Source organism: Camelus ferus, chromosome 4, assembly GCF_009834535.1.
Source record: "Camelus ferus isolate YT-003-E chromosome 4, BCGSAC_Cfer_1.0, whole genome shotgun sequence".
In the NCBI taxonomy this organism is placed as follows: Eukaryota; Metazoa; Chordata; class Mammalia; order Artiodactyla; family Camelidae; genus Camelus; species Camelus ferus.
In genome coordinates, this window is record NC_045699.1 from 31795306 (window position 1) to 31813165 (window position 17860).

Sequence of the window (17860 nt, forward strand, 5' to 3'; positions counted from 1 at the left end):
AAGAGCGAAACTCTGACTAAAGACCATGAAATGAGGGGGAACCATTAAAAAGACCTCTAAGGCCCCCTTCCACATTTTGATTCTGACTCCAAGAGAGTGAGGCGTGACCAGGCAATCGGTCATAAAACATGAGCGGGTCTCACAGCTCTAATGCGCTTCCAATGGCCAATTCTGCTCTCCTAGAATAATTCTTCATTACATTTCAAGGCTGTGAGAATGGCTTCACTGCAACAGCAGAATGACTGTCTCTACGTTCAAGAGCCACTTCTCCTTTTATTGGCAACTGGTCCCCCTTAAAGAGATCCAGCCTCAGGTTCCTGATTTCTCCAAGCCAGCAATGCCCCACGCAGTAAGGACAGTTAAGAAAGCCACACCTACCCTCAGCCACTGCTTCTCCGTGAGGGCGTCGCTGTAGTCCACGTCCCGGCGCTGGCGAGAACCCCTACCGAAAATTTTCTCCTCCTCTTCTTCACACGTCAGCCTCTCTACCTCCGCGTCATCTTTAATAATCCAGGAGGGCAGCTCATCTTCCTCCATCAAGCGAGGCTTGCGTTTCGGATTCCGGGCATCCTCCCTCCGCCGGTCCATGTCCATTCGCTGGAGGGATGAACAAAAGTTTCACCAAAGGGAAAGGGGATTCTGTCCAGTGCAGACTTGACAGCACATAAGACTTTCACAAGTTACCTCCTACGGCTGCAAGGTCCCTCTCAGCTGCTCCCATGAAGCCTCCGTATCCTGGCTGATTTGTTCTAGCTCATCCCTAAAGCAAAAAAAAATCTCTTCCCTTTCCCTGTACCCATCTTCGAAATTTAGTTATGCATTTAAAAAGATACTCTTTAAAAAATTCCTTTTCTTAGTCTATGTGGGTGCAAAAGCTTCCCCTTAAGTAATAGTGAGAAAATTCAAATTGGGGATGTATTTCAAATATATGAGCCCTGGTGATACAAGCCATTGCTGCACTGGCATAAAAGTATTTTTCAAGCATATAAAAGAGAAAGTTCATTAAGAAAATTTCCTTTACCTCAACAGGGCTCATACTTTAAATTAAACAATCAGAAAAAAAAAAAAAAATCAGCCACCCAAGCGTCACCAGAGTAGCCACCCTCGCTCGGCTAGACGCAGACATGGAGGCACATAACTGGTTTATTCGTCAATCGCCCGCAAGTGTATTGAATTTTCAGTGCACCGCGGGCTCGGTGAGAGGAATGTCCCTCAATTCTCTAGCTTTTAAAAAGCTTAGCTCTTACGAAAATATTATGTCACAGAGACAGACCTAAAAGGTAATCTCATCTCAGCTGATATGAGTGAGATGGCTTCCTTTCACAGCCTTCAAAATTTCTATTTTCCTGCTTTCTTTTCTTAAAAACCCAGTGCACTAGTAAATAAATTAAGTGACAGATACTTGGCTTTATCTTAAAACTAAAGGATCTGACAGCTAAAAAAAGCAAACAAAACGTCCACTGCATTGCTATGTACATTAGTTATAGATATACATATATACATCACTAGCTAGACCAGTTCTACAATGAATAGACCATTAACCATTAAATGATTTACCTTTTCCCTCTTTCTTCCTGCAGGTTCTACTGTACTGAAACAGAGATTCAATATAATTTTTTCTCAAGAGCTAAAACTGCTAATAAAATGTAAATGAAATTTCTATTCAAATCCGTATTTGACCTCTAGAATCTACTTAAAAAGTAAAGTTCAAAGTTCCTTAAACTCTGCTTAAACATTTTTGGAAATCATTATATTCCCCAGATGGGGTAGGCTTGGAGCATGGTGGAGTCCCATTGGTAGATAAATGTGGCCATGCTGTTCCGTCATGTGCTATAGTTAGCTGGAGAGGCTGTTCTTAATCCTGCCTTCTAATGCTCTGGTGTCAGAAATGGGATCCAGCCTTCATAATTAGCACACAGAGGATGCCTTGTTAACAGTGCCATCTAAGATAAACAACAAGTTTATACTGTACAGCACAGGGAACCATATTCAGTATCTTGTGGTGACCTATAATGAAAAAGAATATGACAACTAATATATGTATGTATATGACTGAACTATATGCTGTGCACCAGAAATTGACACAACATTGTAAACTGACTCTACTTCAATAAAAACAAACAAAAAACAGTGCAATCTAAAGGGGGACTTCTCACGATCATCTCCTAATACGTATTAGACAGCTAATAAAAACAATCATTTTATGTTAATGCACTACAGTGAGGTGACAGAATATTGCCACTTCAATTTTTAGTTATATTTATTACAATTTCCTATATCAAGACCTGTAAAATGACTTACGACATGCATTAGTCCACAAGTGAGGAACTGAGGAAATAAAACTCTTTGATTATGAAAGAAAATAAACTGCCCTTGCTTTTTTTTTTTTTCTTTCTTTTAGGAAGGGTTGATGCAATTCTCAATGAGTTTAAAGTTCTGATGATATTATCTCTTCCCAGAGATTTTTACTTGAACACATGTACCAAATCTGAAGATGACATTCAAGTAAGTCTAACTGACTATTCAGATACTAAATGAACATGTTTGTCTTAAGGGCCAGTAATCTTATGCTAACAAGTACAATCATTTTTAAAAGCGCGTGTTGTCTCTGTAGAAAACAGAGCAGCTAAAAGCTTCATGTTTGTATGTCAGCAAAAGATACGTATCCTCACCCGTCAAAGATCCTTTTAAGTAAAACTCATAGATAATCAGTATAAGAGATAATTTCCAAAGTCACATTTTTAAAAGGAGAAAACAAGAAAAAGGTACAAAAGAAAGGTTATACTTTCAAGAGACTATCTGCTTAATGTGTGTTATTTAACTATAGTGTCTATGATATAAAATCAAATAATACATGTGTTTTAATTTTATATGGAGAACTAACCTTTTTTTTTTTAATAACAGTGGATCAAGAGTTTAAATATTTGGATTCCAAATCTAGCTCACATTCCATTCTTGTTTCTCACTCAAGTTTTTAATCTGAGTGAACTGGCAAGGATTCAATTTGATTCCCTGCCCCCTGGTGGAAGTGCTAATGAATAGTGAAATGGCCAAAGGCTGTTAGCTGATTGGAAGATTTTTAAAAACCAACACAAACCAAACCACACCAAACATCTGCACCATCCAAAAATGAGAAGTCAACCTTTAAGAAACAAGACCAACATTCACAAAATCAAAATACCTCCAGAGAAATATTCCTTAACCAGCTTCGCCTGTTCCAAGCCTGTTCTTTGCATGATAAGATATTCCCAAATTAAAGGAAGGCTGTGCCTTGGCCAGATTCTCCATTTTTCCCTCCTCTGAGGCGTTCCATGTCTACAAATACCCAGCCCAAAAGTAAGAGAAGAGAAGTACTCTTTTCTGCTTATTTCGAGGCTGCTGACTGAAATTTCCATCTCTGGGCCTCATCTAATTTGTATAACGGCAGGCAGTTTATCTTCTTAGGGTCTCAAGAGACGCTGAGGCTTTAGCAGGGCCGAATTACTGCCCATCAGTGAGCAGCCAGGGGAGCTGAGGGCCTCCTGCCCCGGGGTCCCCAGGGATCTACATTTTAGTAAGTTCCTCAAGGAGAGAAAAGACATCTATTTACTACATGTATCTCTGATCTCCCCCAAATAGAGAACAATCTATAAGGGCGGTGATCAGAAGCATGAGTCAAGACATTTAGGTTTTCTGAACACTATGTTGACCCTGCCGGTAAAGTTTTTTCTGCATCATTTCTCTACAAAATGGCCTTACCCGGGTAGGATGATTCCTTTAGGAGGGGAAAAAAATTGCACATCCCAAGGTAGGAGTTACTCCCATGGCGATCTAAAAGTTTCCTGAGAAGGAATTAAATGTCCTTTATCCTGAATCATTGTGTGTGAACACAGTCATTGTTCCCAAGACAAAAATCACAAAATCACAAAAATAACGTAAGCCTCCACACAGCTGGGGCTCCCTTCCCAGACTGTCTAGGCTAAAAAGGTGGAAATTGCAAATCCTGTGGGTCATATTTGGCCCAGAGCCATATTTTGTTTGGCTGGAAGTGTTAAATAATCATAAAAAACTGAATTTAGTTGCAAACATTTTGAAATCCAGAGATTGATTATAAAAACCTGGCTTTCTAGCTTCTCTTGAAAATTTGGAATTTCTGGCTACATGGGGCTTGTAACTCTGTCCCCCTCTCCTCACTGACCGCCCCCCACCCACCCCTGTCCACCTGCTTCACTCATGCAAATTACTTGTTTGAGACCTGGGGGCATTCAAATTTGGAGCCTCTGATTTGGGGGCTTTCGTGGCATCTGACCACCAGAGTGAGTTACAGCTTACCCCTGATTCACTCACTTCACAATCAGGCTGAATGCTTGAAAGACCATAATGATAGAAGGTACTCAGGGGAGCCCTGCAACTTGATACATCCTGAATCTTGCTGACATTCTCGTGAGGCCTGAAGTTTTGCAAACGCCACCATTCACTCAGAAAATATTTATTAAGCAACTACTGTGTGCCAGAAACTGTTCTGAGCATTGAGGATACAGAGGTAAATAAAAGAGCTATGGGGGCAGCAGGGTATAGCTCAATGGTAGAGTGTGTCTTTAGCACGCACGAGGTCCTGGGTTCAATCCCTGGTATCTCCATTAAAAGAAATAAATAAAAATAAACCTAATTACCTCCTCCTCCTATAAAAACATACATACACACGTACTTAAAGAGCTACAGCAAACGCCTTAAGAACACAGTCAAACACGACTTCTGAGGGCCCCCCTCACTAGCCAAGGGGCTTGCTCCCCTCCATTCCAACCTTATGGCCTTGTGGCAGGCCACACACACTAAAACAAATTCGGGTTTCAGCAAAATCACAGATGACTGTTTGTCCTGGAACGTCAAGGCTGAAACCAAGAACGCTGCATCCTCAAATGTCAAGGATCTTTCGCATCTACTCTGTACCAGTGAAATCCAACCCATTTTGATCTTTAAGTGAAGGCAAGGCCGTGCTGCACATCTGGAAGGCTGCTTTAGCAGATGCTCGTCAGTACTGAGAAGGGGCGGGACTAGGTCACCCTAGTGGCTGTCTGCCCATCCCCACACAGAGCGTATTGGTTCTGATCTCTAAGGAGACAGCTCGCGAACGGCTGTGAACTCTGCCTGCAGGAGCAGGGCAGGTTTCCTCCAGGACGCTGGCCAGGGATTCAGAATGAGCTGGAAGCGGGGGTGTGTCTGTGCTAAGCCGGAGACCACGTGGCCTGACCTGAGGGCGCAGCTGCTCCCCAGCCCTGGCCAAGCGCTTCCATATAGAGATGTGGGCCTGGTATTCTTGCCCAAGCTCATTTTTCAAGAGAAGCCAGAAATCAGGATTCTTTTAACATTGGCAGCAGATTCAAAATTTTAAAAAAACATGGCATGGGCCAAATAAAATATGTTGGCAGGCTAAATCCGGCCAGTTTGCAGCCTCTGAACTGAAGGCAAGACCCAGGCTTCACAAATGAAATTCTGCCAGGGCATGCAGGCCCCAGACATCTCGCATTTAGTAGGAAAAGGGGGCAGAGGAATGAGGCATTTCTTTCTGTGATTTTCTGTAACATTACCATAAAAAGATCAAATTCCTCCTCTCGTCGGGCAATCATTTGGTTCAGAGTCTCATCGTCTGGTACTTCATCTTCTTCCTGAGATTAAAAAGAGAAGGATTTAACAGGCTTCCCGAGACAGGCTGGACAACTAGGGTGAGGTACAAATGAGTAAGTCAATCTGTCCTCCAGATCACAGGGATCCTATTTCTCAAGCCAGAAAGGAACAGAAGGTCACTGGGTATAGTACTTGACATTATTATTTTACAAGCAATTCAAACCATCTTCCCAGAGCAAAATCTGTTTAGAGTAGAAATGTGATGCACTGTAAGAAATACTAGTTCTCTTTGGTGGTGTGTATCTTGATTCTCTTACTTTTAAAACAAGTTACTTAATGTCTCTGCACCTCAGTGACCTCATCTGTAAAATGGGTGACATTTACTCCCCAGAAAAGATATAGGATTTAAATAAGGAATTCACCATGAGAAAGGGCCTAACATTAATTCCTTTAATTCTATTAACCTTATCTCCAATATATTTATTTTTAAAGCCTTACAAAGAACATGAGAATGTGAAACTTGGTGACTGGGCACAGAGTAAGACCATAAAGATCATAAATATATGTGTCAAATACATAGTCTTTAAAATATGTTTAATTAGGGTATTTCATTGGTCACTATTACGCTAACGTTAGAGCTGTGGATGTGACAACTCAAAAGGTATCAGTAACAAAACCTGACTTAATGAAAACAGTTTAAATGAAGTACAGACAGCAACCACATAAGGCTTAACATTTTCATTTTTATTAGACCAAGGCACATCTCCGAATTCCTCAGAAACCAACAGTTCTCAAATTTTAAAGAAATGTTATGCTCTGATTTTCACACTTGAAAAAAATAATCTGAAAAGTTGGGCAGCTACTACAGAACTTACCTTCCAAAACTATTTTTATCATACGTTGTGCGAGCTTGTTAAAAATCAAACGGGGAGTTTCAGTGTATCAGCAGAGGGAAGAAAGGAAAGCCTAGAATTTCCAACATCCAACTGCCCAAATCATACATTCAAAACAAGGCAACTTGTTCTAGAAAGAGTATGAGTGTGTGAGCAGCTTAAATGAGATGCCTCTGTCAGTTCCCAAGATAACGTCTTGCAAACGGTGTTAGAAATGAAGCATTTCATATGTATGTATACAGTATGACTAAACTATTACGCTGTACACCAGAAATTGACACAACATTGTAAACTGACTATATTTCAGTAAAATAAGAAAAAAAAAAGAAATGAAGCAATTCAATGAAGTAAAAACTGATGACTCAAGATAATAATTATTTGTGAAAAACCTTCTATATGAGTTCATCTCCAGACTGAAGGCAATTTGTCTCAATATCATATTTCATCTAACAAAGACAGAGACTAGCTGGGACTGGGCTGAGACTTCAGGGTACAAGGAACCTGGTTAAGGTGTCCTCTGGTGGAAGGATGTCCTGCTTAGCCCACCTTATTGCTAGGACCACATGTTACCCCTTCATCGCCTATACAGTGGTGGGGTTGGACTCCCCCGAAGCCTAAGATGAAAAGATTCTCTTGTAAACTGGCAAGAAGCCTGCCCACAGTGGCCTGGCCTTCACAGAGAACAAGCTGGCTGGGAAGTGGGCAATAAGCCTTCCTGGCTTCTTTGTGCCCTCGTGTCCCACGGTCCATCAACCACAGTGATGGCTGCCTCAGATATTCAGGACCTGAGCCCTTGACTGCAGGCTACTGGCCTCCCCAGACATCTTTACATCAGGACACAGGCCATCCAGAAAATGGTAACATCTGTCTGCTACTGATAGCCTGGAAGAGGTGTGGAGGCCAGCAAGGCTGCTCACGGCCAGAAGCAACTGGCACCAGATTCCACTGCAGGCCCCACCTGGTGGCCCTCGGGGTTAGCAGACCCTTGTTCCTGTCCAAAATGTCCGTAAGACATTCGGTCCATGCCAAAAGATTCTTGAAATTTGGTCCTACCCAAAATGTCTGCGATCATATTTGGTCCATGCCAAGTGGTTTTGGAGAGGACCAAATATCAAGGACATCTTGGTGTGGACCCAATGTCTTAGGGGTCAAATGTGTTACAGATGCTCTGGATAGGACCAAATGTCCTGCAAGGGCCTTCAGGACTCGGAGAGATCAATATCTCCCTGAGGCTTTGGAAGGCTGGAAAGCTCCAGGCAATCCTACATGCCATCCAAAACAGGTCAGGTACTGTTCTCACAGAGCCTATACAAAACAAAACAAGCCAAAATGTCATGGAGACTCCTGGCTGAGAACCAGTTCTGCCCACACCTGCTGTGTAACAGTATATATCACTCACCCTATTATTTTATTTTTAAAATTTCCATGTGTGTGAAACAACAACAATAAAAAAAAAATCACCGGACAATCTGACTTTAAATCAGTATCAAATATTCAATTGCTAGAATCAGATATGGCCAAATATTTGAGATCGAAATTTTTAAAATATGTGTGAAGGTATGAATATATGTGCATATGCATTTTTCATCATTTTAATGAAACCTAATAGATAACTAATCAAATATATAAGACCGACAAGCCAGGAGGCATAACAGAAAAGGGCTCTTCAGTTGGGAAAAAGATTCATTTCAGGATTCCTTTAAATATCAAGATCTACTTCACATTCAGACTCATTTCAGAAAAAAAAAAAGTACATGAGACTTATTTTCAAAGAATTTGGTTTATAATTTATAGGAAATTTCAAAAACATCCTGCTTAAGGCAAAATCAAACTACGGCTGACCCTTGAACATCCAGGTGTTAATCCTTGTATATCGTATATCTCACAGTTGGACTCCTTTATCTGTAATTCCTCTACATCCGCAGATTCAACCAACCTTGGACGCTGCAGTACTGTACTATTTACTGCTGAAAAACAGCCGTGAATGTATGGACTCACACGGTTCAAACTGTGTTGTTTAGGGGTCAACTGTATATCTAATATATGCAATGAAAACAGTATTCCACACGAACATGTCAGACAAACCCACTGTTCCATTTACAAACATGGGCACACCAAACCAGGTCCGTCCACCCAGAGCCAATTTTTTGATAAGGACTGGCACTGGTATATTGCACAGTTTTCTAGACTATGTTAAGAACCATATCTTTTCATCTATTTCATATCTATTTGGGGATACAAATTTAGTATAGAGTTACTAAGATCAGCAATCTAAAAAAAAACAACTTCCCAAAGATCCCCTAAGAGAAATATAATCAATGCATTGTCTGAACAATGTTGGTAAGTAAAAAGAGATTTTTTTTTTAGCTAGGGATTTTCTCAGCCTTTGGTCAGCTCTTACAGGAGAATTTGGAGTGGAGGTCAAGGTCACTCTTTTCCAGTAAAAGTATGACTCAAAGAGCTGAAGACCGCTGTGAGGGCTTATCCTACAAACATACTGAAGTACTGTGATCCCTGATCAAAAAGCAAGAGAGACAGAGGGCTCTGAAGGATGGAGAAAGAAAAGGCAAGGAGGGACCCTTCCAGCTTTGTCTTGTCTCATCTAGCAATTCTGTCCCTGCAAGTGGCCTTCCTGCGGTTCTGCCGATGCCCTGCAGAGGGCAGCACTCACAGTACAATCAAGCATATGGGCTGCACCTCCTGGGGAAGCATCTGAAAGCCAACTCTTCAGGTCCCTCTCACAACTGGATTTTAAGACCCTCGTTTGGGTAATTTTCACAGGCTTCCTGTGCTTGGACTATAAGAGAGCAGCTAATTTACTCACTTTAATTCACACCAGCCCAGGAAATTCTTTAAAGAACAAAGATGTCCCCAATCCCTGTGACTCCGGCTCACTGTCGGGCCTCGCAGGCTGGGCTGTCTAGCATACCTCGTTTTCCTCCTCGTGCTCCAGGATGGCCTGCAGGAACGCCCTCCGCTCGTGGCTTGAAGACTTCTGATCAAACATGCCCGCCTGGATCACTTTCTGATCCACGTTCAGCTTGTACTTCGCGGCTGCGAGGATCTTCTCCTCCACACTGTTCACGGTGCAGAGTCTCAGCACCCGGACCTCGTTCTGCTGGCCGATGCGGTGAGCGCGGTCCTGGGCCTGCAGGTCCTGTGGGAGGGAACACACACGCTTGAAGGCGGTTGGGCCTGGGTTAGCCTAGCAGAGCCATTGCCTACCCGAGAGGGGACCGAGGAAGCATTACTCAACCCAACTTTACTAGTGTGAGACTCTGTCTACATTTGAAAAATATGCAAGCTACCTTCTTTGGAAAAATTCAAGGACATCCTAATTGTAGGAACCTGGGTTCCAATTAGCCAAGCCAACTGAAATACACCTCAGGTTTTGAAATTCAGGTCTCAAGATTTTTTCTTTTTTTTTTTTTTTTTAAATCTGTCCCTAGGTTCACCATCAGAATTGCCCCTGACTGAAAATAAATAAATAAATAAATAGAAATGAATCTGAGGTCAGAATTGTCACTTGGATAATAACTTATAGCTAACCTTACGTTGTAAGGTTAGCGGAAGGTGTTGAAAGATGATTTTTCAGACACCGCTGATTTATACACACATAAATTATACACTGCTCATACAATGATTTTCCATGTAGCAAATTTCTTGGGATCTAATTCCATCAAAGACTCAATCTTTCGTTTGGAGAATGAAAAAGATTGCCAGTGTAGTAGTAAACTGGTCAACTTTTGGGGGACAGAAGTTTGGCAGTATGTATCAAAAGTGTTAAAATTGGGTATGGCCTCTGACTCAGAAATTTCACTTCTGGGTGTGTATCCTAAGGCAACACCATAGACATGCACAAAGGTTTACAATAAGGCTGCACCTCTCAGCATTACGTATCATTTACCATTTTTTTTTAAAAGCAGAATTAAGTAAGCATTCAACCGTAACAGCTTGGTTAAATAAATTACAGTCTTCTGCTCTATGCGTGTACCAACACAGTACATTTATGATACTGCATAAGACTTAATGACACAAAGCTATAGAAAGTGAAAACTACAAGTTATATATGAGTACGTACATTATGATCTTGTATGCATATATTTATCTACCTCAGAAAAAAGGCAGGAAGGACAAATACCAAGAAGCCAATGTTTTTATCCCCAGGTAATAAGATTATAGGTGTTATTAAATTTTCTTCATTTAACTTTCATGTGGTTTGGTAACTTTTTTTCTGCTCTGAATATATATTACTCTTTTAATAAAAAAATCAGGTTTTAATGAAATCTTTCAATAAAAAGCTCCATAAGCTATGAAGCAGAATTAAGTAGTTTTAAGGCTATGCAATAAAAACATCTTGGTGTGTCACTTTTGTTCATTCTGGTCCAGGTGATGGTCTCTGGATCAGCGCTAAGTAGGTGTTCCCATGCGTCCTCCATCAGACCCGTACACATTTGGAGAGCGAAGCTCTGCCCCTGCATCCGGCACCGCTGGCAGCCTACCCTGCACAGAGCTGGTGCTCCACAGCCGCAAGCCCGTGTCTTGACCAGCTGAGTTTCCCAGTCACCCAGGCTGCACAGGGACACAACAGGCCCAGTCTGCCCACGAGACCTGTCTCTGTGGCAGAGACCTCTACGATTAAATGACTAATTAGGCAAAAGTTTCTCCTCAGAAGATACTTGAATAAGTGATCATAAATATGGGAGAGCTAAACCGTGAACACAGCTGGGACTCATCCAAATTAGATTATTTTCCGAAGAGAAGAAAGTGAGCTGAATAATTAAAAATCCAAAGGAGCGGGCGTGGAGGGGAGAAACCTTAAATTTCATTGCCAAGGCCTGAGTTCAGTCGTCTCTCTCAGCTCGTCTTCACCAGAGTGGCTAAGCAGCAGCCAGGCTGGCAAGGTCTGTGCCATCACGTCTTGATCATTTCCTAGAACAGGCGTCACGCACCGTCTCCATGGTGGGCCTGTGGTGACTATTCTGGGCTGTCTGGGCCACTGAGCAACTGCTCTTACCAAAAGGCTGGTACTCACTTTTTTTTTTTCTTATTCAATTTTACATTTTACACTTAAAAATATGAGAACCGTTCTTGGCTTGCAAGCGGTATAAAGTCAGGCGGCGGGCCAGACTCAGCTGTGGGTCGTAGTTGCTAGGACCCCTGTCCTTAGAAGATGCTGACAAACCACGCAACACTAGGCGCGGCAGCAGAATAAGACACACGAGGAGGCGCAGGGCCTGGACCAGCTACGAACAGGTGACAAGTTCTGGGGCTCCTGGGAACTTGCTGCAATCAGTTTTTGTGGTCTTTTTTTGGAGGTGATGGTGGTGGTGTTTCTTTTGGTGTGTTTATTAAGACGATCTATCTAATTGGAGAAGAGCAAAAATTACTGTTTCTAGGCTGAAGTTTACGCAAGGTAAGCCTGTGGGCCCCTAAGCCAGACATGGGGGAGAGGGAGGAATTATGACACAGAAATAAGTGCAGTCATCAGTGAGTGGATTATTCGGCGTTTCTGAGGTCTGAAACCTCATCACACTGATTGGGGGTGGGGGGTGGTGGTTAAATCTGAAGATAAGAGCGCAGCCTGAGAAAAGGGCCTCTGAGGGGTAACTGGGTGGCTGATCGTTCTGTAACAACAACACAGCTCCAGCTCCACGGGTTAAAATAACTAAAATAAATAAAAGTACCAATGCGTGTTTCTCGTAACAGTCTGGAAATCAGAGTCCTGGTAACACTGATGGGTTTTAGTGCTGATTCCACGTTCATACGTGCTATCTTTGCCCTTAGCGATGGCCTCCAATTAGCAACTTTAAGCCCTCATCTACATCAAATAAAGCTCATTATCAAATAAAACCCCATTTCATCAATACACCTTAATTTTGTTTCATTACGGAAAATTATAGAATCATAGAAAAAAATTTTTTTCAGTGCATGCTGAAACCAAAATGTTTAAAAGAACTCTGTAACTCTCATTTTGGGGGCCAGGCCACATTTATGCAGGGGTCCTAGAGCCCAAAGTTAGGATTCAAACCCGAACTCAGACAGACGTGGGTGTGACTCTTGGCTGTGCTTCTGGGCAACCTAGTACCAACAAGTTTCCTTACATGTCAGATAGTTTGAGGAGGACCTGAAATGAGGTAAGCAAAGTGTCTCATAGTATCTATTACTTAATAAAAGTTAGTTCTCCTACCTTGTAAGTGAGAAATCAGTACTCATCTGTATCACTCTTAAGATCACTGAGTTCCAAAAATGAAAAAAAAAAAAGTTTGCTCAAATTAATGGCCATGTCAAAGTGACAGACATGAAAAATCTGGCCAGTCTAGCTGACCAAATCAGGTGGAAGTAAATCCACCGATGGCAGATAGACAAGTACCTGCAGAAATATATGGCCCCGCGTGAGGAACCTGCGGTAAATCAGACCAGAGGAAATGTGGGGTTCTCTGTTTTGCTGCCTAAGTTTTAGTTCACACGCAGTTAAAAACGAGCTGTTGGGTACACATGTAACTTACTTTGATTCTAGAGTTTCACTTTTAGCTCATCATAAAAGTGTGTGTGTGTGTGTGAGCGAGAGGGAGAGACAGAGACAGAAAGAGAGAGACAGAGAGATGCGGGGATGTCCCGACATCCTTTCTCATGATAAACTAGCATTTCCAGAAACAGTGATTTCCTTGGACTCTTAGCATGACCACCGAGCCAACGAAGGGGGACAACTGAGATGCCATAGATATGTTTACCTTGGAAGATAAAATCTAGTGAACTCTCCCTTCATCTATACACAGGTTATTTTTTCTCAGTGAAGATTTAGGCAGTGGCAAGTAGAGTAATGTAAACATCCAAACACACTGAGCGTCCCGGGAGGGGAGGAATCCCATACGCCCTCCGCTAGACACGCAGCCTAGCTCAGGGCCTGAGGCAGCACAGCCCTCAGTACCCGCCTGCGAAACAGACACCGAACCACAGTGGGAAAAGGAAACCACAGGTCTCACACGTGATCACGAATTCTAGCTGTGCTGTGGAGTGCAGTGTGGGCTATAAAAATATATAAGATAAATATATAAATATTTCCTGAAGGCTTGGCACTAATATGCTTTATGCTGGTTGCCTGCAACCCTTTCCAAGGTCAGAAAATTTCAACAGTAACTCTAATGTCTTCGCCGAGAGAGGACTGGGGGGACGCGTGCAGTGGTCCAACGCTGGTGGCCGGCCAAAGGTTTGGAACCACCGGGTTATTTTTTAAATCGGCGCTCCCCAGCTGTGCGAGAACGCCTGTGCCTGGATCCTGTGGGAGCATGTACACAGAGACGTGTACGGCGTCTACACAGCTGGGCAGACTCAACGAAATTAAGGGCGGGATGGCAGGAAATGAGAAATGGGCAGGGATTTTCTTTTTGAAGTTTCCTCATAATTCAATTGTACCCCCGAACCCCCCTCCAGCTAAAAACAACTTCGGGAAGCCTCCTCCACCCCATCTTCACGGCAACCTAGTGAGACAGTACCATTCTGTGTACTTATCATCCAGGAGACTGAGGCACAGCGAGGAGCCCAGGGACAGCCAACGCAGAATTTACATTCCCACGCGAGCGCTGTGACCTTCCCTTTCAGTATTTTGAATCTACATTTGTCCCAAGATGAATCACGTCCTCAAGAATATCATTCCGCCAGTATCTTACAGGCAGGTGCCCCCACTTCCCACAGTAATTTAAGGACCCCTGCACCACAGAGGACCTATTTTATTTGTTTTGTTTTGTTTTTAAATAATCGAAGTACTCCTTTAAAAGGATAAAGTCTACGACTTACCTGCCTAAGAGAACTTAGTAGTAGATACTCCATAGAATATTTTTTATGGTAATTTTAAACAAAATGCACAGCATAAAAGACTAACGTGTATGAATGGTTTGACCTCAGGGAAGTTACTTAAAGCTTCCTGGGACTCACTTTCCCTGACTGTAAAGAGACAAACGGTAACATGAACAACCTCACGGGGCTGCTGTGCAACCTGAATGAGGCACTGCCCAAAAAGCGGCTGGCACTGAGGGAGGGTCCAACAGATGTTGGTTGTTGTTTTTATCTTGGAACATTTTTGATTTATCCTTACTTTACCAAACAGACACTGCTCAGCGGCAATCCCAGGAGCTAGGGGAGGGGGTTGGTTTAGAACGAAGCAGAAACTGAGTTTTTGGCCCTGAAATTTGAGCTCTTCAAAGGTACTTCAAAAGCATGTGTAAGACATCTCAATATCTATGCCCCGAGGGAGAGAAGAGCCGTAAGAATGTGCTAGGCTATCTCCCTTTGGAGAAACGGTCCGCTCTGCCCCGTAAACGTGCACTACAGGACCGCGAGCCCCCCAGTCCCTCCCCAGCAAGGAGGCCGGGGCGCCGAAGGCAGAGACATGCAGACCTGATGAGGATTCCAGTCGCTGTCAAAGATGACCACGGTATCAGCGGCCTGCAGGTTTAAGCCCAGGCCGCCGGCTCTGGTGCTCAGCAAGAAAATGAAGTACTGGGACCCAGGTTCGTTGAATTTCTTCAGCAAAGCAGCCCGATCTTCAGACTTGGTGGTGCCTGAGGGGATAAGAAAAATAAATTTGCCAATTAACTCCTGTCTGAAAATGGCACAGGGCTAGACAAAAAGGCCTGCTTCCTTGAGAAATACACTCAGACTCCTCTTAGTATTGGTAAGGAAATCCCCCAACGTTTCTGCACTTTGGAAAGGAATTCTGAACATTCTGCAATTAAAAAAAAAGGTAGTAAGAGACTTTTCTCAAATCAAGAAGGAATACTTTGTCTACCGCCCATTGTTCCAAAATGTTGAAAACATTCTGACTGGGCACCTGTGAAACTTCGCAAATCCTACAACATTCTTATGCTAACCTAAACTGTGGTGAAAACATTTTGTGGGTTTATTTTTATGCTTTAAAACACCAAATAATTAACACACACACACAACATACATGCCTACAAGGATTATTATAATGGCTCAGAGCTACTTTGCTGATAGGCATTGGAGTGGGGACTTCTTTATGCCAAGACAATGGAAACAGAAGGAAACAGATTTCTACTTTATTTTACCATTCAGATGGCTACTGAGCATGATCTGGGTGGCAGAGACATAAAACATGTGTGGAATATTTTTATCCTTGTTAACAAGACTTGAAGCCAAAAAAATTCAAAAAAAAAATCTCTCAGTTGGTTTTTCATGCTGACATTCTGCTCTGTTGGGTTCAAAGGACATAAACTAAAACCAAACACAGCACACGTAACACACCTACCCCCTGGTGTCTGATGAGACTCCGAAATAGCAAACAAGCAGAGAGTCCCAGACCCCAGACGATGGCACTCACACTTAGGGCACAAAGGGTCCCATAATGGCATCCCAAACCAGCCCCTCAATCACACACCACATGTTTGTAATGTATCTACCTGGCCATCTCACGAACTGCATTGTGGAAAGAGGGGGGAAAAACTACCAAATTCTATCTGAACATATTTCACCAGAAAAGTATAGCTACAGAGTTTTGAAAAAGGCCACAGGCTGTTGGGAAATATGTATGTACGTTACATGATAGTCCCTAACTGCCTGCTATACAAATATTATTTCTACATGGTATTCTTTTTTTAAGGATGAAAATATACTAGCAATTTATTTCAGAGGATTAAAACATTTAAGTGACTACAGCTAATGGAATCAAGTTACTGTCGGGGTTCAGGTTCCCAAACACTTGGGGGATCTGTCTTTCATATTAACAAAAATAATAAGTTCCCTCTTGAGGAGGGAAAAAGAAAACTTCAGAATACAGCAAATGGGAATCAGAAACAAGAGGATTTGGGATTTCTCCTTGTTCGTGTTCTTTAGAGCTCGTTCTACTTTCCAAATCAGATTTCAGGGTTAGCAAAACCTGGTCAAATCCTACAATGATGAACTTTAAGAAGTTAGCTTTTGGGGGAGGGACACAAAATATGTTTTGTTAAATGAGGTTTCAAACACGTGGTACCCTTTTTTCTGGGGTTTTCAGAATTGGCTTTCTGAGATCACGGTGCACTATCTGTTCACAATGCTTGTGGAAGACCCGTTCCGTCCTATTGTGAGCCCTTTTTGCTACACCATCTGTCCAGGTGCAGTGATTTTGTGATTACTGGTTCACATTTTATCCTCCGCCTTAAACTAAAGGACAAGCCACAGAAACCTCAAAAAAAAAAAAAAAAAAAAAAGAAGAAGAAGAAAAAGAAAAAGACTTCTAAAATGGGGAAAGAAGTTCCCAGAGAAAATGGTAGTCAGCCCTTTATATCTACAGGTTGTCCATCTAGGGATTCAATCAACAGTGGATCAAAAGTATTTGGAAAAAAAAATTCCAAAAAGCATAATTGGACTTTGCTGAGCACAGGCAACTATTCACAGAGCACTTGCATTGTATTAAGTATCGTAAGTGATCTAGAGACGACGGAAAGTGTATGGGAGGATGTGCACAGGTTACATGCAAATACAACACTGCTTTACATCAGGGACTCGAGCATCTGTGGAGTCTGTCTGGTACTTGTGGGGGTCTTGGAATCAATCCCCCTCTTGGATACCAAGTGACAAGGGGCCTACTACATCTGTTTTCTGGCATCAGGGTACAAAAGCTATGCATCTATATACTATGAGGATAGAAGTTCACTTTTAATCCACTGAATGGAAAAATAATCACTTAACCATCACATGCATTAAGATACAAATAAAACTAATTAGTGGATATGCCTACTTGCGGTGAAATAACCCTAAATGCGAAATAAAGCACTGGAGGAAAAAAAAAAAAAAAAAAACAAAGAAACAAACGGAAACAAAATTATCCGGTCAAAGGCGTTTTCAGGCCTTATGCTAGATACGGCAAGGAGACCGACTGACCACGTATCTGGTGTGTATTTAAACTGTATACATAGCTTGCAACTTGACAAATTATAAAGCTAGAGGGGAAAAATATGATGAAATCACTTTCCACACAAAGCTATGGTCTTTCTTATTACAAGGTTCAGAATTTGCTGGATTAACTATTTCCATTAGTCAAAGGCCCCCTAGCCAAGATCTTTGCTGATCACCAGCAATCTTTGGAATACTGCTCAGGGAGGTTCAAACTACCGTGTCAGGCTTTACCCCTAGGAAAATAAACGCTATCCGTAGGTGGCACAGGATTTCAAGTGTATGGAGTCCATGTTCTTTTCGACTTTGATTGAGAACATGACCCAGAGTACAATTAATAATAAGGGCAATTGTGTTGAAAATTGCAGAATTTGCCGGAAGGAACACACGGCCAGGCTTTCACGATGACTCATTTCAACTTCGCTTCAGCTGCTTTTGGAAAACGTCGTCTCCTGGGATGTAACTTCACC

General features: G+C 42.3%; 1 protein-coding gene across 6 annotated transcripts in view; it reads right to left on the bottom strand.

Annotated features, from left to right (window-relative positions):
- SMARCA2 (SWI/SNF related, matrix associated, actin dependent regulator of chromatin, subfamily a, member 2) overlaps nucleotides 1-17860 on the bottom strand; it is a 137382-nt gene that overhangs the window by 41126 nt on the left and 78396 nt on the right. For all 6 annotated transcript variants that reach the window (XM_032477764.1, XM_032477765.1, XM_032477766.1 and 3 more), the window contains exons 24-27: nucleotides 14895-15058; nucleotides 9427-9654; nucleotides 5568-5645; nucleotides 379-597 (exon numbers count right to left, since the gene is read on the bottom strand). In XM_032477764.1, the coding sequence (XP_032333655.1) occupies nucleotides 379-597; nucleotides 5568-5645; nucleotides 9427-9654; nucleotides 14895-15058 (689 nt within the window). The remainder of the gene's footprint in view (nucleotides 1-378; nucleotides 598-5567; nucleotides 5646-9426; nucleotides 9655-14894; nucleotides 15059-17860) is intronic.